Below are 22,461 nucleotides of genomic sequence, written 5' to 3'. Positions count from 1 at the left end.
GGTCGTGTTCAAGGTGCACCAAAACATTTACCAGATATTATTTGAACACAATTATCATGCGAAGAGGAGTGAACAATAACTATTTTAAAATGCTAATAACATCAGCCAAAATTTAATGTTTGTAATTTAAACATGATTTGAATTAGATAATCAAAAAGTACCTTTAGATCATCTCCAACCCTTTGGCTAAAAGCCAAATTTTTTAGTCCGGAAAATTTGGCTTTTAGCCCAGAAACATCTTTTCTGCTCTAAACATGCTGCCCTAAAATTTTAGCCCAGAATTATTAAAGAATGAATTTAGGCAAATTTTTTTCTTAAATCAATTTTTTTTAAATAAATAGGTAGATTATTGTAAATTAATTTTATGAACATTTTAATCTAAAAAAATTTAAATTCCGATAAACATTTGACATTTAGCCCAGGGGAAAGCTGGGAGTATTTGGCCTAGAAATAACATTTGACATTTAGTCTAAAATTTTAACATGAATTGGAGAGTGTTTAGGGGGTAATTTGGAGAGTAATTTGACTTTTAACCCAATTTGAAGATGGTCTTAGACGGAGGGGGAGAGTTGAAAAAATCTGCATCATTTTTGCCTGTGACCCCTTTGTGCCTTGCTTAATTGAATGACACCTGTCCTTCTACTAACTAGAGCTAACACTGTTAAATTGACAATATCTAAAATAATAAAAAATAATAAACAAAATATTCAAGAAATTTTTTTAAAAATACCTATCCGCCACTTTCATCCCCAACCCAGACGACAGCCACCACTCGACCGCATCAGTCAACCACCATACCCGCCGCCGTACTTCTTCTCCTCCACATCGCTGCCGAACAGGCCGTTTCCCACTCTCTCAAAAGTGCCGCACCATATTTAGGATTCAGATTCGATATCGAATCGTCGATCGAACCCCTCACCGCCAAATCAAACAAAAGTGTTGATGTTTACTCATTTTCCTTCCTTCGGTTCCAAAATAGTACATTTCGCGGTACCAGTCGGCCGCCGAGGTTGATGTCGCAGCAGTCCGAAGCTATGGCCTGCGATTTTGAAACCCTATGCATACAGATTACAGATCGACGGGGGGAGTAAGAGTGCAGTGTCTCTGTTCATAAACTCACCGATAAAAATTTCGATGTGAAAGCTACGGACAATCTGGCCGGCAATGACCAGAGAAGAGGTCGACTTAAAACCAACCTAACGGTCATGAATCGCAGGAATTGCAGAACATGGAAAGAGAATTGAGAAAGGGGAAAAGACCAGAGAAAATTGGGCATGGCGTCGAAAATAATTTATGAACAGAGGCTGCTTAGGGTTGTTTTCTTAATTTTCTTTCTCGAATATTTGGTTTATTTTTTATTATTTTAAATATTGGCAAGTTAACAGTGTTGGTTGTGGTTAGTAAAAAGACAGGTGTCACTCAATTAAGCAAGGCACCGAGGGGCACAGGCAAAGATGGATGCAAAAAGAGTAAATTGTAACGATGGTCCCTTAATTAAAAATTCATTATTATTGGTCATTCAACTTATCAAAATGTGTAGCTAGTCATTTTCATCAATTTTATCAAAATTTTATCAAAATAAGTTATGTTAGAATAACCATTTATATAATTAGGGTCCCTCAACTCATCAAAATGTGTAATTATGGTCATTTTTGTCAACTATGTCAAATTTTTTGTCGAAACGAGTTATGTTGGAATGACCATTACTACAATTGGGTTAAAGTTAAGGGATCATTTCTCCAGTTGAATTAAAGTTGAGGGACTAATGGTAATGAATTTTTAGTTGAGAGACCATAGCGGCATTTTTGATGAGTTGAGGGACCAATGGTAATGAATTTTTAATTGATGGATCATTGCTCCTATTGAATTAAAGTTAAAAGACTATAACTACAATTTACTCGGTGCAAAAAATTTCAACTCCAAAACGTCACATCATTACCGGCGCCTGCACCAAGAGCACCTGGTCCTCGTCCACCTAAAGGTGCCAATTGATTTTATCACTCAAATAATGTTAAAGTTTCCAATGAATCAATTTCTAAGAAGCTGCAATTTAGTAAAGCGTACGTCAAAATTCTACATCGTTAGGGGAAAAAGAAAATTTTGAGTTTAAATATGATTACCGTACTCTAACTAATAATAAGGTATTTTTGTGATAAAATTCTACACCAGACAGATTAGGTATGTGGTAGTTATTAAATTTGAAACAGTATCGGTATCCTTAAAGAAGTTTCTTGTGATTGTTGGCCCACATCAGTGGCGAAATTTCCCCTTGCATGTTTTCTCATGAGTCACATGGTATGGTTGACCCGAGGGTCAACAAGCCATGCTTGCGAATTTGCAATTGCCATCTAATTACCTCAAACAATCACTAATTGTTAAACTTAGGAATATATGATCAACATTTGTAATTAAGAGCGAGGGGGAGATGATGAGGAATATGTCTACGATCCCTTTTCTGTTTCTCATGAGTTTGATCGCTAGAAGTGAAGCAGTTCGTTACTTCAGCCATCGCTGCCCAGACAATACCACTTTCACCCCCGCCGAAGTATACGAATCCGACCCCGAGAGCTTCCAACATAATCTCCGTCAACTTCTCCAATCCCTTTCCTCGAACGCAACACGTACTGACACCGGATTTTACACTGCCACCGTTGGCCGAAACTCAACTGAAAAGGCATATGGGATGTTTCTATGTCGCGGTGATGTCTCTACCAACGTTTGCAAAGATTGCGTGGCCGAAGCAATCATGGAGGCACCACAACGCTGCCCAGATGGAAAAGAGGTTATCATATGGTACGACGAATGCATGGTACGCTACTCGAATGAGACATTACTTTTCTCCATGAACAGTTCGCTTTCAGCGGGCTTGTGGGACAGCAGGGTTAATGAAACAGGGCAAAGCCAATATGGCCAGGTAGTGGCAACTAGTTTGCATGAGCTAACCACTGAGACTGCCAATAACAGCAAACACTTTGCAACCAAAGAAGCCAAAGTTAAAGGGTCAAATGAGACGGTGTACAGCCTTGCGCAGTGCACGCCGGACCTCTCCGCTTCAGATTGCAAACGGTGTCTAGCAAATGCTACAGAAGAAATATTACGTCTATCGGAAATGGAATTCCGAGGGGCACGATGGGTATACCCCAGTTGTAATGTTTGGTACAATAATACCCTCTTTTACGCCATCAATTGGACCCACGCACAGCATCCTCCCACGCCAGAGGCTCCTCCTCCTAGTACTCTACTATCAAATTCGCGATTACCTATAGGTAAAGTACCTTGTGCACGTCAAAAAGATTTATGCCATCAGTTGTAGTGTTCAATGATGAGAATATCAATAACAGTTCTCTTGTTAATTCGTTTTTTATAGTTTTAAATCAAGATTTAGATTGAGAGTATCAATAATAGTACTTTTGTTAATTCGTTTTTTTATATTTTTAAATCAAGATTTAGATTGAGAGTATCAATAATAGTTCTCTTGTTAATTCGTTTTTTTATAATGTTAAATCAAGATTTAGATATATGTATGACCTCCGATTTTATTGGTCATTAGATAGATATTTTGTGGATAAGAGTAAGTATATTATGAGGGGAAAGAATACAGTATTCAGAAAACAAACATGTTCAACTAGTTAAATTAATCAATGGAAATTTGTAGAGTTTAAAAGTACAAAAAGAGCTTTATGACAAGAAGCCTCAAACTGTTCTTACTGCAGGAAGAAAGAAACACTCCTCTATAACTACCATTGTTGTTGTGAGTGTTGCAATTGCTCTTCTAGTTATCTCTCTGGTCCTTGTAGCATTGGGCTACTGCCTCCCGGGCAGAAGAGAAAGAAAGAAGAACGATGAGGCTCTACAACTACAACAAGAAAATGGCAAACAGCAAGGTAAGGCTAAACAAATGAAACCCAACAGTTGGAACTGAAAATTTTGAATTCATTTTGATGTGTCTGGCATATGATCATAACTTTCTTTGCAATGCAAAAGATATGAGGACGGCTGAGTCCTTGCAATTTGATTTGGGAACTCTCGAAACTGCCACAAATAAGTTCTCCGAAGATAACAAGTTAGGCGAAGGTGGATTCGGTGCAGTTTTCAAGGTAATAACCCAACAAATATATAATGCATTAGTTCATGAGTCATTCTATTAATCCAACATTGTATAGTATGTATAAATTGCTTAGATCACAACAAAATTGTTGGATAAACTAAAGCACCTATATACCTTATCACAGGGAATGCTTATTAATGGACAAGAAATAGCAGTAAAGAGGTTGTCAAAAAGCTCCGGACAAGGTGTACAAGAATTTAAGAACGAGGTTGTATTGGTAGCCAAGCTTCAACACAGAAATCTTGTCAGGCTTTTAGGATTTTGCCTGGAAGGAGAAGAAACCTTACTTGTTTATGAATACGTGCCCAACAAAAGCCTTGATTATTTTCCATTTGGTATGTGAACATCATTTGATGAATATACATATATGTTTGTGTCAGTGTATATAATTCTTTGTAGTTCCTAACTTCAAAAAGTACTACTTGAACTTGATAAATTTACAGAACATGAAAAACGAGAACAACTAGATTGGTTGAGCCGCACCATGATAATTGGAGGAATTGCTCGAGGAATTTTATATCTCCATGAAGATTCGAGGCTTAGAGTTACACATCGTGATTTGAAAGCTAGCAACATTTTATTAGACAGCAACATGAATCCGAAAATATCAGATTTTGGGATGGCTAGAATGTTTGGAGTTGATGATCAAACTGAAGGAAATACCAAAAGAATTGTTGGCACTTAGTAAGTTTCAACTTATACAAATACCTCTATCCAATACTAGTAATCTTACATTCCAATTATTTGTTTCAACTTATGTACTTACCTCTATCTATAAATAGATAACAGAATAGTATATGTTTGTTATTTAAACTCTTATATATGTCAACCATTTTGGTCCTGCAATTAGTGGTTACATGGCTCCAGAATATGCTATGGAAGGGTTGTATTCAGTAAAATCGGATGTCTTCAGCTTCGGAGTACTTTTGCTTGAGATCATAACGGGGAGAAGGAACTTTTTAGGCTTTCATCACACTAATTGTGGACCTACTCTTATAGGTTATGTAAGTTCTTTACTTGGAATACTTATACAAAATATTCGTGAGCTTAATTAATGTAGCTATCAAAACTGGAGGAGGACTTACATCCTTGAGAGATATTGATTGCAGGCTTGGCAATTATGGAATGAAACGAAAGATTTGGAGTTGATGGATTCCTTGTTAAAAGATTCATGCAGTCCAAATGAATTTTTGAGGTACATCCACATTGGATTATTGTGTGTTCAAGAGGATGCAAACAACAGGCCGACCATGTCATCAGTTGTTCATATGTTAAAAAGTGAAACTATTAGTCTTTCCAGACCTGAGAAACCAGCCTTCTTTACAGGGAGATATGTTGATCACCATGATCAAGTGCGAGCTCAAGATTGCTCAGCCAATGGTTTGACGATTTCTATCGATGTTCCTCGTTGAGACCGATAACAATAAGGTTAATATCATTAGAAGCTCTTCCGTTAAAGGCACTTTGCTGGATTAGAGACAATTCTATAGTCTTTACAGCTTTTCTTTCACCTTGTCATTTGTATAGGGTAAATGTTAGTTACCATGCACTCCCTAATCTCGAATCTCCAGAATTTTTAATAACATATACAGTATACTGTATATTACTACCAGTATGACTTGAGTGATGTTATTTTACATACTTATATGTTTCAAGTTAATTAGAATATTGGTCCCATAACTTGTTACAATCTGTAACAATGATCATTTTTTGTAACTCCATTAATTCAGTTCATATTGTCCTCTTTAACCCTTTATTTTGGAGAATAATTCCGTTCATATTTTCCCCTTTAAGCCCTTTATTTTGGAGGGTATTATAAAACAGTGTTTACTAAAAGAACCATTGCTACATTGTGGCCCATTTAGGGATCGATGCTCTAATTTTCTCGTATCTTTCTGTAGGATTAATTATACAAACTTTAATTAATACTAGGATAAATAATAAAAAGAATTTTAATAACTAGTACGCCTTCAACACCTCAGCTCAGCTACATCTCACTCCCTCTCGTTCTCTCTCTATTGTCGGAAATTCTTATGACCAGTTGGAGCACAGTCCTCTGATCTTGAAATACAGAGCAAGTGCAGAAATGGCAGTTAATGACAAAATAGGTGCTGTCTAAGAGACATTTTCACAAGCAGGTTCGGGGCATACCAGACGAAGCCGAAGACACGAAGGAACGGTGACTATTTCCAAAGCGCAACGGAGACAAGCTTCGGACGAATTGGAGATGTGACGGGTAGCAGAAAGCAGCTGGAAGTCTTCTAAGAGCGCTTGGCATTAACTGAGGTCCGAGGAGGGAAAGCGCGCACTGCTGCCCCTTTATTTATTTATTTATTTTTTTTTTTGAAAACTTGCTGCCCGTTTATTTTGAACCGAAGTTTCCACCGTGTTTGACCGGAAGGGCTTTTGTAAAGGAGGGCAGTTTCCTCCACCTAGATTTGCGATTTGCGTTGGACCAACATTAGGTGATGGGTTTTTATAAGTCCTTCCGGCCTTCCAAAAAGGTAGATAACAGTAATTTGTTACCAATTGTCTTCTTTTTTTTTAAAAAAAAAGGAACATTAGGTGTTGGCCTTAAAATCCAAGCCAATAGATTATTTAAAACAAGTGCAAGATGGATTTCTGGATTGGAAATTTCGATTTTAACCGGTGTTGGCCTTGAAAGTCCAAGCCAACAGATTATTTAAAACAAGTGTAAGATGGATTGGAAATTTCGATTTTAACCACTTCTGACCAAAGCTCCAGGTGAAAATTTTCAACTTTGATGCAATCGAATGGTATTTGACCTTCATAATTCGGACATAATTTGGATCGGAATTGGGAAGTATCTTAAAATTCTAATTATTTATAATATCTGAAATATATTGGGGTATTCATGAATCACACAGTATGCTTGACTCTGGGGTCAAAGAGGCAATGTCAAGTCATGCTTGCAATTTTCATCTAATTACCTGAAATAATCACTAATTATTAACCTTAGCAATATTGTCAACATTCCTAATTAAGAGCAAGAGCCGGGGGGAGATGATGAGGAATATACAGTGAAGCAGCGCTGTTCGTTACTTTGTCCATTACAATTTCGCATCAACTCAATTGGCTCATCCAATTCTCAGTTGTTACAGTTTACCTCTTCGTATGGGATTTAGGGCGCTCGACACCTTGCGAGAACGAACGTATATATCCAGGAGAGCTGCCATTAAACTATCACCAAACTTAACAAGAGTGTATCACTCGGAAGTTCATTGCTTTATACTCTAGACAGTTCGTTATACGTACCAAACTTGACATACCAAACTTGACATTCTTTATCACTTGTTTATGATATAAAAATCAATGTCATGTTCCATGTATCCATGTCTTACATTTGATAACAAATATCAAATAGACGTTGGGCAGCCAATGATTCACATGATATAGACCTAGTTTGGGGGTGAGGTGTTTAAAAAAAAGCACCTATGAAAAAAAGCTGTTAGGGTTTTAGGTGTTTGGTAAACTGAAAAAAAAGGGCTTATTTTGGAAGCTGCTGTGAGAATAAGCTGAAATCAAAGGAAAAAGCTAAAGCTGCTATTTGCAGCTTTGAAAACTGGCTTTTTTTCAAAGCACACGGGGCTACAGTACTCCTTTAATGAAAAGACCCACTATCAGACTGTTTTTTTTTTTTTCCAAAAGCACTTTTACAAAAAAGTTTACCAAACGCTCTGCTGATTTATTTCAAAGCCGCTTATTCTCACAGCACAGCCGCTTATTCTCACAGCAGCTTTTTTTCAAAGCACAGCAATACCAAACCAGCCCATAATGTAGTCTTCAAACTATCTTCCTCAGTCCAACTTGGTTTAACTGCTTGCCCAGACATGCTTATGGGGATAATAGCTAACTTGACCATCTTAGATAAATGTGCAAAAGTAGCAATCATCAAATCTCATCTTTTTGATGTAAGCTTTAATCCAAAGGGTATTAAGGGTAGGATCACATAGATTCAGTAGGTCACACAGTGACTTGAAGCAGAGATCAATTCGTCCCTCTCACTATCAGCCGCAACTAGCACATACAGTATGAAATGTATGCTATGGTATGTTCTCAATTTAATGAGCGTGTCACATGTTCATTGGACATACACCATACTGATCTTAGTCTAAGCACTACACAAACGTTTAACTTGAGCATCTAGCCTAGTCTCCCTTTCGACGCTCACCTAGTTACTCACGTTCGGCTTGACAAGTTTTAATATGGATTTCAAATAAAAAAATCTCCATGTTCGACCTTTGATAGGTCTCATCTTAGACATTCTAACGCGACATACATGCATATCTAGTATATGTTTTGTAAGTGAAACCGTACACGTGTTTAGTCTCGCACTCCATTGCTGGATAACATTCGAAAACCTAACTCTAACAGCATGAAAAAGAGCTCGCAAAACTAAAATAAATCACTTTTTTTTTTCAAACTTTTTGCTGAAATCCCAGATTTCAAAATTTTACGTAGGCAGTTATAAAGCCATTTCTTCTTCTGTACTCATCCAAATGACGTGTATTTTATATGGTTTTGAAGCTCAAATAGAAAACCACAAGCCCCAAGCAAAACGTACAGAAAATATCAACACCATGTACCCTAAATTCAGCCCCCCAAAAGGCTGAAAATAAGCTAAAATTTTCAAGAAATCACAAAACTAGGGTTTGTGATTTCTGTCAAACTGTGGCACGTCTTTGCATAAAATTTTGAGAGTATGAGTCTCACACATTGGAGAACTTATTTCTAAAAAGAAATCCTCAAAAGACACGATAAATCAAAATGTGAATTTTCCGGGTTTATGCAATCATGGTGGATATCATGGTTTCCGCTACTTACATCGGATTGTAAGGCGAGGAACAAGCCCTATGGCTCTGATACCACCGTTGGATATATACAAGTAATCTAAAGGAATTTGATTAAGATTATACCTAGAGGAATTAACGAATTCTGGATTGCCGTCTCGTTCCTACAAACCGTTACAAGAACCACAAACAAGATTCACCAAAGGAAGGATTCGGTTGCTTCTAGCTCGGCTTGATTGCCTACGTAGTTTGTGCCAATGCACAAGGATTAAACCCTTGTAATTCTTAGTAGCCTTCTAAGTCTAGGGCCAAGGTGATACCATAGAGGCTAAACTAAGAAAGAAAAAGATTACTGACCTCTCCTCTTTAAAGCTAAGAGAAATGTTTCACTGGGTGTGTCTCCTCCTTTCCCTGAAGTTCTCGTTATATAGTGGTTAGGAGGGGATGAGAAAAAGATCAAAACGGTCGATGTGGGGCAAAAGACTCCAACAACAAAACACCCTAATTTGGATGAATTAATCATTGGTGATTTATATTAATATACCATATAGATCCTACAATCATCAATAATGAAACTGATGAATCCTACTCATTATTCTGAAATAATTTGGATCGAAACTATGACGTACCTTAAAATTTTAATAATTCCCAATATACGAAACATATTGGGGTTTTAAAGAAGAAGATATTTCACGAGAGAGGATAGGTGCAACTTGGATAGGAATATTTGATTCCGACCGATTGTGAGCAGAAGTATTTCAAAATATTCCGTCGGATACAAATCCAAAACCAAAATTCCGAAATCCAAGAAGAAGAAAAAATTGGATAGGAATTGCAATTATTTAATATTCCGAATCCGATCTGAAATTCCAAAACATACATAACTCCATTACATACTGTTTGGACCCGATTTTACATCATCGGCCCGAGCAATCGAGGCCATTGAATAAGAAAATATTAAACCGTTGGATGATAAGGTGGTTGAAATGATTTTTAGTTATTATTGAGAAATAATATTATTTTAATCATAATATTATCTCTTAATATTAACTAGGATAGTTAAGACCTAATTTTTGATATATCCAGTTGGTTGTTTTGGAAAAGATATCTGATCTGTCTTCAAATGATTGCACGGAGACATTTGAATTGGCTTATCATATCAGACTCCAAGTGTATGCAGTCTCCTACGTGTTCTGTTTCTGATATAGGAGTGGGTGGTGCAGTTCAAATGGACCTTGAATTCATGGACAAGGTTGAAGCACGTGGGTTTTTTTTTTCTTGGGATATGATGATGAATTTTATCAATTATTTTTCAAAGTTTAAGATGATGAAGGAATCATCATGCATGCATGTGGTCCTCGTGTGGGGAGATATACTTGATGGATTTGATTGGTGAAGTGATTGCATGTAAATAAACTTGTTTATTTGTGGTGATGTGATACCAAGCCTAAAAAGGGGGATATGCCTTAACCTATGGCACGGAGCAGCTGCACTAGTTTGAGTTGCAGATGAACACTACTTAATTATCTGACTGTGGAGAGCAAGTACTTCAGTTCTATAAATACAGAGGCGATGTGCAACGTGAAAGGACCTCCATTCAACACACAACTGCCCTGCGCAAACTTTCTCAACAACTTGAGATTTTTTATTTTCTCTTTTTCGCTGACACATCTTCCGTTGGCATCAACAGCACTGTGAAAGCAACCGGTGATATCTTAAGTCGGCATAGATAGCTCTGTCATCGTAGAATCAGTCGATCTCGCAGCATCTTCCGTTGGCATCAACAGCACTGCGGCGAAGACGATTGGTTATCTATCCAAGTCTCGGTCGAGAAGGATTTCCGAATCCTTATTGGTCGAGGTCATCTCATTAGCTTTCTCGGCGAAGTGAGGTGTTACAAGTTATTACATTCGGCACATTGAAAGCCGAATTTGATATTGAACTTCGCAGAACTAGCAGCCTTGTCTTCAGGCTCTAGAACCCGAAGGCCGAGACGTGTTCCTTCCTCGGCCGTAGTCGCAAGATTCAGAAGTCAGCAGCGCACCCAACTCAACATCAACAAATTTTACTCCTCGGCCGAGCTTGACCGACGAGTTGGCACGCCCCGCACACAACCGAATGACGTAGTTAGCTTATTAATTACTCGGCCTGCGCGCCACGTAGGCTTGGTAGTTTTTAGGGTCAACATTTTGGCACGCCCAGTGGGACCCAGTGCTAAAACTACGAAGTTCACATGATATATCAGGATGAGATTCGGCATCTATTCATGGAAACTGTCGAGCAACAAAGATTTCTTGGCCAGATCGTTGAAGCAAATGAAGAAAGGCGAAAATCTTTCTCTCAAATGATAAAGGTGAAGGTTCATCACAGCTTACAAGATCAATGGTTAAATGAAGATAGAGATCGATATTATGAGTGGCTCGATAAGAAAACGCCTTTTGGGTTCAAATCAATTCCATTCGAAGAATGGTTGGATCAAAAGGCCGGGGGGCAAATTTCCGCTTCGGCCGCAATCAAAATTCGACCTCAGAACATTATCGAGATGGCCGAAGAAAAACCTAAGCCACCTGTTGTCTCGGTCGAGATTGAAAGGGCGGTAGGCCGAGAAGAAAAAATTCAAGTTTTTGATCCACAAATCGACTCAGAAAATGATTTGTCAGATGAGTGCTCCAATGACGAACAAGGTCGAGACATAGGCCTAGCCAGAAAAACCATGCCAATCGATATGATTTTTGGTGATAAAGCCGATAGGGAGAAATCTCATTCGGCCAAGTTATTTGAATTAAAAGCCGAAATTATGCCTGGGGGGCATAATAATTGTTCAACACATTCGGCGGCCGAAAATAAAAAATATTTCACAAAGGCAGAAATATTTGGAGATGATCTTTTATTCGGCTTTGGAAAATGTCAAAGTGAAAATTTTGATGTAAAAAGATCTCGGCTTGGAATAAAGCATTGTTGGCCTCCTCCACTTATAGTAGGGCCACTTTTGTTTTCTTTTGCTACAAAATAAAAATAAAAATTATTTTCTTAACCATTCGGCTGCTCAGCCGATGCTTAAGAAAATAAAAGGGGCATACGTGGTACATTTTGAAGGTTTCGACAATTAAAATTATTTTAATCTCGTCGAGAATGAGTAAATTTAAATAGCTGGCGTGAGAAATCATGATTTGCTTCTAGGTTATGTCAGGATACCATTGGCAATGTCAGAATACCACTGGCAAGAGAAAAGGGATGGCCTCAGACGAGTTCGAGACATAATTCACCCATCCCTCAGACAAGTTCGAGACATAATTCACCCCCAATCCCGTTGCATTTGACTTGGTCCACGGCCAAAGTGGTCTAACAAGTTTCTGTCTAGTCCGAGGTAGATTTAACCTTATTTGGCCCAAATTTGACCTGGCACGAAACCCAACCGTCTAGTTTATAGCTGCTTTTCTTCCTCGACAAGCGGCTTACTCGGCAAGGTTGTATTTAGAACAACTTTCTGCCGAGTCAATTTTTATGCGACGGTGGATGCTCATTTTTCCTCGACCATATATTTCTTGTTGAGTGCACAGGAGAATCCTCACGAGCATCTTGAGTCCTGACCTTGTACAAAAATTGTTCTACTCGGTGGTAGGGGCAAATGGCCGAGAGTAAGCAAGCAGGGCGGTGGAAATTCGGTGCATTTGGATTTTGTCATTCGGTGGGTCTGCACGGCTTTGAATCTCACTGGAAACAATTGTTTTGTTATTTGGTGGAATTGGGAGTCAGAAAAGAATAAATAAGATAAAAGTATGCATGGCTGACAACATCATTCCAAGTGAAGGATTTATTTTGTAAAACATGTTCATTTGAGCAACATCATATAGCATGCAATTAACAATTAAAGGCGGAATCATGCTTGTATGCACTCAAAAACAAAACATTACCATGAAATTCAAAGCCTAGTAGATTGGTGAACCAATAATCAACTCAAAACAAAGTGAGTTGAAATTAATACCTTTGTATATTCCTCTTTGCATAAGCAAAGGCTAATCACCCAAAGAGATAGGGCCTTCATTCCTTGCTTCTTAGATCCATGGATTTGGATGGAAGAATAGGTTCTCCAAGTTCCCAAAATTGAGAACCTCTAAGTCTCTTCACCAAGGTTAGATTGTAGAAGAAATGAGTGACCTTGGAGTAGTAGGATTGCTAGATGTACCCTCCAAGGTGTTGGCCTCTTTAGAGAGAAAATGGAGAGACAATTCTCACCCATTTTCACCCAAAAATAAACCCTTAATCACTTAATGAATATTTGGCTATAAAATCATTTATATAGTCACTTCTTTAAGTGACCTAAACAACCAAAACCCTAATTCATTCACATATGGCCGGCCATTTAGGGGATTTTGGGCTTTTGGGCTTTAATGAATCTTCATTCATTAAATTGTCATACAACTTAAGTTAATGGGCTTGACGTTCGAAGCCCATTGGGCCTTAAGGTCCAAAACTATCCCGAAGTCTTTAACGAACTTATTCGTTTGATTAATTAACATATTAATTAATCCTTGCCATAAATAAATGATTAAACCATTTAATCATTCTTACTCATTTCCGTTTAATCTCCAATCTCTACCTTTTACGGTGTGCGATCCATTAGGTTCTTTTTAGCGAGGTAGTGGGCGATTAAAACCATTTTACATCGATTGTGAATTGAAACTATTTTCAATTCTCCCTTTAGTGATTACACACGTTTAGGGCTTCCACAAACCATGAGTGACACCTAGCAGCATATCATGGTTACCCAAGCTAATCAGAAGAGGTGGAGAACCTATTCAGTTCGGGATTATAAATGCAATACGGTCCTTCTCTAATCTAATACTCTTGACCACATTGTTTGGTATGATAGTTTATTTACTCATGTCTACTATCCAATGTAAATCATTTGCTTATATGATTTCCTTGAATGTGATTTGGAACGCATTCCCTAATCTCATTCATACTCTGGCCAGAGATTCCAAATCATATCATAGAGTATTCTCCCTCAACTGTTTGAAGGTTAGAGATCCCTTGTTGCGCATTCACTTGTCTCCATAGCTAAGTGGCTTAACCCCAACGATGCCGTGGACACCCCGAGGGGGTGACTTTGACATAATCAAAGATCAAGGACTTAACCACAAGACAACTGTGATGTCTCAGGTCAAAGGACTACTTTGCATTATCCCAACCATGAGTTCTTATGTGACATGGAATATGAGAACTCTTCGTTGATCACGTTCAGTGTACTCATTCTCTATTGAGCACCTACGTACTTGTCTTGATGTCACACACACCAATGACTCGAGACTAATCACTCTCCCTGAGAGAAGACATAGTACGTACCGATCTTTACGGACTGTCAATGCCCAATTGACAATCCTATGATCAGGAACATTTAGGATGTGTCTACGAAAGAATGGTCTCATGAATCTAACTTCATTAGATTACATTCTCTCAATCACATATTCCTTGGACTTTATCGTTTAAGCATATAACATTTATATGAGACGGCTCAAACAATAATGTATGCCCTTTATATGTAAAACTAGATTAGTTTAACATGTGAAATGTCCGTAAAGTATCATCACATGATTGGCTTTAGGGCACATTTCCAACACCAAGTTGGACAGAATAGGCCAAATTAGCCAAGCTTTGATCTTGTTTTTTATGGCCTTGGCTTATATATATATATATATATATATATATATATATATATATATATATATATATATATATATATATATATATATATAATAATGCTGAGGAGTGGATGGTTGAATGATAGGCCAAACTCAGCCGAGTGTGATTGTTTCAGAAAAGTATTTGCAACATCTTTGATAGATGACAGGCCGAGCTACCAGGAATGGTTGCCTTGGCCCCTATTTTCTTGACTACCAAAATTTTCTCGGCATCGACAGTAGAAAGCTACGGTAAGTTTTTATTGGCTGTGAACAATTAATTTCCTTAACCTTCGGCTTACGGGCCGAAGCTCAAGGAAACTGGGGGGCAATGTTTGGGCCCGATTTTACATCATCGGCCCGAGCAATCGAGGCCGTTGAATAAGCAGATATTAAACCGTTGGATGATAAGGTGGTTGAAATGATTTTTAGTTATTATTGAGAGGTAATATTATTTTAATCATAATATTATCTCTTAATATTAACTAGGATAGTTAAGACCTAATTTTTGATATATCCAGTTGGTTGTTTTGGAAAAGATATCTGATCTGTCTTCAAATGATTGCACGGAGACATTTGAATTGGCTTATGATATCATACTCCAAGTGTATGCAGTCTCTTACGTGTTCTGTTTATGATATAGGAGTGGGTGGTGCAGTTCAAATGGACCTTGAATTCATGGACAAGGTTGAAGCACATGGGTTTTTTTTTTCTTGGGATATGATGATGAATTTTATCAATTATTTTTCAAAGTTTAAGATGATGAAGGAATCATCATGCATGCATGTGGTCCTCGTGTGGGGAGATATACTTGATGGATTTGATTGGTGAAGTGATTGCATGTAAATAAACTTGTTTATTTGTGGTGATGTGATACCAAGCCTAAAAAGGGGGATACGCCTTAACCTATGGCACGGAGCAGCTGCACTAGTTTGAGTTGCAGATGAACACTACTTAATTATCTGACTGTGGAAAGCAAGTACTTCAGTTCTATAAATACAGAGGCGATGTGCAACGTGAAAGGACCTCCATTCAACACACAACTGCCCTGCGCAAACTTTCTCAACAACTTGAGATTTTTTATTTTCTCTTTTTCGCTGACACATCTTCCGTTGGCATCAACAGCACTGTGAAAGCAACCGGTGATATCTTAAGTCGGCATAGATAGCTCTGTCACCGTAGAATCAGCCGATCTCGTAGCATCTTCCGTTGGCATCCACAGCACTGCGGCGATGACGGTTGGTTATCTATCCAAGTCTCGGTCGAGAAGGATTTTCGAATCCTTATTGGTCGAGGTTATCTCATTAGCCTTCTCGGCGAAGTGAGGTGTTACAAGTTATTACATTCGGCACATTGAAAGCCGAATTTGATATTGAACTTCGCAGAACTAGCAGCCTTGTCTTCAGACTCTAGAACCCGAAGGCCGAGACGTGTTCCTTCCTCGGCCGCAGTCGCAAGATTCAGAAGTCAGCAGCGCACCCAACACAACATCAACAAATTTACTCCTCGACCGAGCTCGGCCGACGAGTTGGCACGCCCCGCACACAACCGAATGACGTAGTTAGCTTATTAATTAATCGGCCTGCGCGCCACGTAGGCTTGGTAGTTTTTAGGGTCAACACATACACTTAATTATGTGCTATTGACTTTGAATTTGTAATACAATGTACTCAAATATGTAACTATTTTGTCAATTACAATTCACTTGAATGTATTACATACGAAAAAATGAGTATTTGAAAACTAAAATCGGAGATGACATGTATTTGAGAACTAAAATCGGAGATGACATATCTTTTAGGGAAATTGCCAAAAATGACCCATTTTCTTAATCTTAAGACTGAAATAGGACATGCACACCATGCACACCATGCACAAAAGCGAAATAATGAAAATACCCACATATAAAATGTAGAAACTCACAAGTGATGACATCATTTTTCTGATTTCAAAGTGAGAGCTATGAGCTCTGGGTTTTTGGGTTGAGCTCAGATCTGTGAGCATATCATGTGCATGTGATGTGCAACTCGTGTGCATACAGTGTACAGTTTTCTAGAAAATGGAAGGCAAAGCCAAGAAATATTTGACTTCAGCCATAGAACATAGGAACTCACAAAATACAGGCAAAGCCAAGAAACTTGAAATCAAAACCCATAAACAAACCTTAAAAAATTTATTTCCCAAATATCGTAAAGAAACCCGCATCACTTGTAGTGGGCTTTGGCTCATGTTGATTCATCCAATCCCATCGCGCCTTGAAACTAAGAAGTTAAAAGAAATTGGCAAGAAGGTCATGAGTTTGGAAGTGCACTCTTAACCTGAGACCTTCACGAGAGCTTTGGTGGATGAATTATTATTCATTACACGACAAGCTTTTGGGATTTTGAGTTGGGAATTGTACTGCCACCCAAAAGTTAGATGCGATCTGAATCTTGGGTTACTAGTTTGAAAAGAGAGGAGAGAGGGGACTGGTGAAAGGATGGCCATAAGTGAGAGAGAAAGGGTTACCGCGGGTGAGGTGGGTTGTTAAAGGGTGAGTGCATCGTTAGCGTTCTTTCGAGAGAGAGTAGAGAGAGAAATAAGAAAATGGGAGGAAATAACCCATTTATATAGGAAGGCAATTAAGTCATTTTCAGTTGTAGAAAAAATCTTATTGATGTCCTATTGTTTGTGCATGACGTGTGCATGCTATGTGCATATTAAGTTTGTCCTATTTCAATCCTAAGATTAAGAAAATTGGTCATTTTTAGAAAATTTTCTATTTTTTATCTTGGTATAGATGAAGTCATACAACTCCCATAATTTTAAAATTCTAAAATAATCTGATTCCGAAAATACCAAATTCAGAATGAGTTTATGAAATTTTGAAATTCCGATTCCGAAATTGGAAATGATATATGTTTCCAAAACTTTTTGGATAGGAATTGGACACATATTTTTGATCTGATCCGACAAAAAAAAAGGGCTAAGAGAGTGTTTTTTTTTTTTGGTAAACAGGCCTAAGAGAGTGTTTGTGGCAACTAAGATAGACAAACTGTTAGTTAACTGTATCTTTTCTTTCTTTCGTTCTTTGTATTTTTATTTTTGGAACTATAAATTTTGTATTTCTTTCCAACGCAGGGGATCACAACACAAGAGTGGGATACTTTTGAACACTGGGAATTTAATCAACACCATTGGTCACAACACAAGAATGTGATACTTTTCAACACAGGAACAACAGTGGGCAACTCTTCAACACAGGAAATTTAATGAGTGTCTATCCTAAAATCAATTAACAATATAAAATATACCTTAACCTCTTATAAGTTATTATAATGTTTATCTTTTCACCAGGGCGACTTTTTTACTTTCATATTTCTATGCATAAAAGAGAAAACAAGAGCTACCTAGGAAATTTTTCTTTGTGGTCCCCCCTTGTACAACACCGCCGTTCACTTAGGGCCAACGACCTGGTGTCGTCTGAGTCAAAGCCTTTTGCAATTTTCATCTTCAACGAAAGCATATATATAACGATTATCCATCGTTGTTTTCGTAAATAGTAATATCGATATTTTCATAAAAAACTGATATTTAAAATCCTAATTAATCAAGAGCAAGGCGGGATGCTGATGAAGATGTCCATGATCCTTTTGTTGTTTCTCTCCATGCTTAGCTTGCTCAGTTTGATCACCAGTAATGAAACTGGTCAATTTCTAGCCATTAGCTGCCCAAATAACACAACCACTTTCACCTCCAACACAGGCTGGTACTTTCCCACCTTCCACGAGAGCTTCCAATCCAATCTCAACGAAGTCCTCAACACCCTTATCTCTCCCGCTGCCCCTGACACCGGCTTTTACAACACCACGGCGGGCTTAAATTCTACGGAAAAAGCCTACGGCCTCTTTCTCTGCCAAGGATATGTCTCTACCGACGTTTGCAAAGATTGCGTGACTGCTGCAAGCATAATGGCAGCACAACGCTGTGCCTACCGAATAAATGTAATTGTATGGTACGCCCACTGCATGCTACGCTACTCAAACGAGTCCTTATCCACCTTGTACGAATCGCCGTCCATCTCCGCGTGGAACGAGCAGAACGCAACCGAATGGAATCGGTTCAACCAGGTTCTGGGGAAAAGTATGAACGAGGTGGTCACCGAGGCTACTAATACTGCCAACAAGTTTGCAATGAAACAGGCAAATATTAGTAGGTTTCTTTCTGTGTACAGCGTCGCACAGTGCACATGGGATCTATCTGAAGTGGATTGCAACCGGTGTTTAAAGCTTGCCGTCTCGAGATTGCGGAGCTGTTGTGAAGGAAGGAAAGGGGGACGAGTTTTGATGCCGAGCTGTAACGTTAGGTTTGAAATTTATCCCTTTTACCTCCAAAACGCCACCTCAGAACCGGCGCCTGCACCGAAGGCTCTTCCTCCTCCTGCACCTAAAGGTACCAATTGATTTTATAATGCAAATCATGTTTAAAGTTTCCAATGAATCAATTTCTAAGAAGCTGAAATTTAATAGATTGTAAATCGATCTAAATTGATGGAAATGCCGGATAGAATAAAAACCAAACTCCAGCCATACCCCACCAAAGCACGGCCTGCTTTTCACTTTTCACAAAAAAAAAAAAAAAAATTGGTTCAACAATGAGCAGCAACTTGTGATTGTATTCGCACTGACCGACATTAATGATTAATGGCGCTGTAATGGAATTGCATCCACTCCGGACATTAGCGTCTGAAGCTTAGGGATCAAACAATCCAGGCCACACAAATTAGAACCTACAGTTTCCGTTAACTCATTTCGCTGACTTACCTCAAACAAACCAATAACTTTGATTTCTTTGTCACACAATATATGGCCCATATTGTTTGATCTCTAGGCTCTGAACACCAAGGTTCGGAGTGGATCCAATTCCATAATGGAATATAGCAAATACTTTGCGATGCATCCACACTAGCTAGCTGAAGCCAAACTTGTGGTACTTTTGACTTTGCATGTTTTTCCCATGTGTCACACAGTATGCTTGACTCTAGGGTCAACGAGCCATGCTTACAATCGCCATCTAATTACCTGAAATAATCACTAATTGTTAAACTTCTGAATATAAGATCAACATTTCTAGGGGGGGGAGGGGGGGGGGTAGATGATGAGGAATATGTCTAGATCCCTTTTCTGTTTCTCATGAGTTTGATCACTAGTAGTGAAAGCCAGGGCCGGCCCAGGCCCAGTGCAGGTGGGGCAACCGTCCAGGGCCCAAAAAAATTAGGGGCACCAAAATTACTAGAACGGTATATTTATATATGTTTTTATAAGAGTATAAATTTATAAAATTTGGTTCAAAGACATAGAAATTTAACTAGAAGTGATGGTTTGTCATTTGAAAATAATAAGGAGGTCTTGGGTTCAAAACACCATATGTGCTTATTTACTTTCCTTTTTTTACAAATTTCTTTTTATAAGAGTATAAATTTAGAAAATTTGGTTAAAGGATCAAGAAGTTTAATTAGAAACAATGATTTTTGTTGTTTAAAATTAACAAGAGGTCCTAAGTTCAAAATGCTATGTGCATGTTTATTCTTTTCAATTTTTATAAATTTTTGTTTGGTTGGTAATTTATTTTTAGTTACTATCTAGTAGCTATGTGGGTTGTTATTTTTAAATATTCGTTTTAATTCAAGTCTAATCTTCAACAAAGAATAATACGTAGACAAAATTTGCAAATTGTACGACGTGTCATCAAAATGTTTAATTTAGTGCCCATTCATTAATAATACATATCAATTAAAGACTCGAAAACATCATTATTTTTTAGTCCCATATTGACAATGTTAGTAAATAAAATAAAAAAACTTCATGATTTATTCAAAAACATATTCAAAGTTCAGATGGAAAACAAAACTCATCATCTATCTACTTGTAAGCCCGAAGTTTTTTTGTTTCCTTCTATCAATACAAAATAAATTAGTTTTTCTGTGTTTCTAAATTATTGAGTTTGAAGTGTTTTTCTAAGTATAATTTTTTCGATGTCTTATGTGTGAAAATAAATAATTTTCTTACATGAAGTTAGGGCACTTTTTTTTACGTCGTCCCGGGCCTCAAAAATCTCTGGACCGGCCCTGGTGAAAGCAGTTCGTTACTTCGTCCATGACTGCCCAAACACTACCACCCTGGCCGAAGTATTCGAATCCGACCGCGTTAGCTTCCAATATAATCTCGGTCAACTTCTCCAATCCCTTGCCTCGAACACCACACGTACTGACACCGCTGGCCGAAGCTCAACTGAAAAGGCCTACGGGATGGTTCTATGTCATGGTGATGTCTCTGCCGGCGTTTGCAGAGAGCGTGGCCGTCACAAACGTGGAGGCAACACAACGCTGCCCTGATGGAAAAGAGGTTATCATATGGTACGACGAGTGCATGGTACGCTAATCAAATAAGACATTATTTTTCTCCATGAAAATTTTGCATTCAGCGGGCGAGTGGTACGGGGATAATAAACCAACCGGATATAGCCAGGTAGTCGCAACTAGTGTGCATGAGCTAACCACTGCGGCTGCCAATAAAGGGTCAAATGAGACGGTGTACAGCCTTGCGCAATGCACGCAGGCCCTCTCCGCTTCAGATTTCAAACGGTGTCTAGCAAAAGCTGCAGAAGAATTAGTTTCAATGGTATCCCAGGTGCGATCAATTGGACAGCCGCACAGCGTCCTCCCACGCCAGAGGCTCTTCCTCCTCCTAGTACTCTACAGTCTACTACTATATTCACGTTCACCACCCAACTTGGTGATGATACCTATAGGCAAATACCTTGTGCACATAAAAAAAGTCATCATGCACTCTTCTCAACTACGAATATAAGGAAGAAACTGTACAATGATGAGAGTACTAATAACAGTTCTTTTGTTAATTCATTTTTTATATTTTTAAATCAAGATTTAGATATACGTAGGACCTAATAACTATAGTGTACATGTGGCAATCGGTTGACATGTGGTGATTTGTTGTTATAAGAGCAATTCCACCTCTAAAGGCTTTGCACCAGCACCCAGCCCATTTAATCCACTCAGTGAACAGTGATAGACTATAATGAACAGTAATAGGCCAATGCATATCCACCCCTAAAACTAAATAGCCTAGTCAATTTTATTAAAATATTATTAATTTTTATTATAAAATAATAAAAATTAATAATTTGATTTTTAATTTCCGAGTTTCTCCCCAAAAATGCTCCTCAGACCAGAGCACGCCAACCCACCCTCGTCTCCACCCTCCATTAAATCCCCACCTCCCCTTCACTCTTCGCTTCCTCTCCACCGCCCTCTGCGGTCCGACCCGCCCCAAACCGGTCAACATTGGCACCCGGGCTCGCCAGCTCCAAACCCGCCGCCTCTGGACCTACGCCTTGACCTTCAGCTGCATCGTCGAATTTGTATGTCATCATCCTCAACATCTTCCAAGACCAGCTCATCCTCAACAGCAAGTTCCGGGTCGACGGCCTCGTCCTCGATGGTAGCGTCATCCAGCTGTCTTACTCGCCGGAGATGGAGTTCGTCATCACCGATTTCAAATCATGACTTCAGCCTGACATCATGTGGGTCGGTCCCAAGGTCCGTCAATTTTGGGTTGGCCTGGAGACCAGCTTGGGCTGGGTGCCAGGCAATCCCATGGGCTGGAGAGACTTCCCTAGGTGCCGGACCATTTTTTTGGCTGTGTGTGGGCCTATCCCACCCCCGGTGGAAGTGCTCTAAGGTAGTTGTACGGATCAAGTTACCTAGAAATAGGTGAGATTGTAAGAAAGGGTAATATAGTAATTCTATAGTTAGTTAGTTCACTGTAAAAGGAAATTGGCCAGGCATTTTGGAGATCGTCTT

The 22,461-nt window shown here is 38.6% G+C and overlaps 2 protein-coding genes and 1 long non-coding RNA gene across 45 annotated transcripts in view; 1 reads left to right on the top strand and 2 right to left on the bottom strand.

Annotated features, from left to right (window-relative positions):
* Positions 1 to 22,461, top strand: part of LOC126623033 (cysteine-rich receptor-like protein kinase 10) — an 89,701-nt gene that overhangs the window by 26,997 nt on the left and 40,243 nt on the right. For 7 of the 35 annotated variants that reach the window (XM_050291781.1, XM_050291773.1, XM_050291775.1 and 4 more), the window contains exons 1-4: positions 2,270 to 3,266; positions 3,714 to 3,884; positions 3,985 to 4,097; positions 4,233 to 4,443. In XM_050291781.1, coding sequence (XP_050147738.1) covers positions 2,426 to 3,266; positions 3,714 to 3,884; positions 3,985 to 4,097; positions 4,233 to 4,443 — 1,336 coding nt within the window. In that variant the 5' untranslated portion in view covers positions 2,270 to 2,425. Of the gene's footprint in view, positions 1 to 2,269; positions 3,267 to 3,713; positions 3,885 to 3,984; positions 4,098 to 4,232; positions 4,444 to 4,551; positions 4,793 to 4,958; positions 5,113 to 5,217; positions 5,537 to 17,855; positions 19,032 to 21,090; positions 21,338 to 22,461 lie in introns of those variants that run through there. The other 28 variants (XM_050291769.1, XM_050291777.1, XM_050291778.1 and 25 more) reach the window with 18 other exon arrangements.
* LOC126623046 (uncharacterized) overlaps positions 1 to 22,461 on the bottom strand; it is a 92,317-nt gene that overhangs the window by 36,641 nt on the left and 33,215 nt on the right. For 2 of the 9 annotated variants that reach the window (XM_050291824.1, XM_050291826.1), the window contains exon 3: positions 18,982 to 19,025. The exons of 5 other annotated variants lie outside the window; for them this stretch is intronic. In XM_050291824.1, coding sequence (XP_050147781.1) covers positions 18,982 to 19,025 — 44 coding nt within the window. Of the gene's footprint in view, positions 1 to 6,259; positions 6,607 to 18,472; positions 18,604 to 18,981; positions 19,026 to 22,461 lie in introns of those variants that run through there. 2 more of the 9 variants (XM_050291827.1, XR_007623562.1) reach the window with 2 other exon arrangements.
* On the bottom strand, positions 15 to 1,317 carry LOC126623051 (uncharacterized). Its single transcript, XR_007623593.1, has 2 exons — positions 1,121 to 1,317; positions 15 to 1,039 (listed from the first exon to the last, which is right to left on the bottom strand). It is a non-coding gene; the product is annotated as an uncharacterized LOC126623051 (long non-coding RNA).

Source organism: Malus sylvestris, chromosome 5 (genome assembly GCF_916048215.2).
Source record: "Malus sylvestris chromosome 5, drMalSylv7.2, whole genome shotgun sequence".
Lineage (NCBI taxonomy): Eukaryota > Viridiplantae > Streptophyta > Magnoliopsida > Rosales > Rosaceae > Malus > Malus sylvestris.
This window is presented reverse-complemented; position numbering and strand designations above follow the sequence as displayed.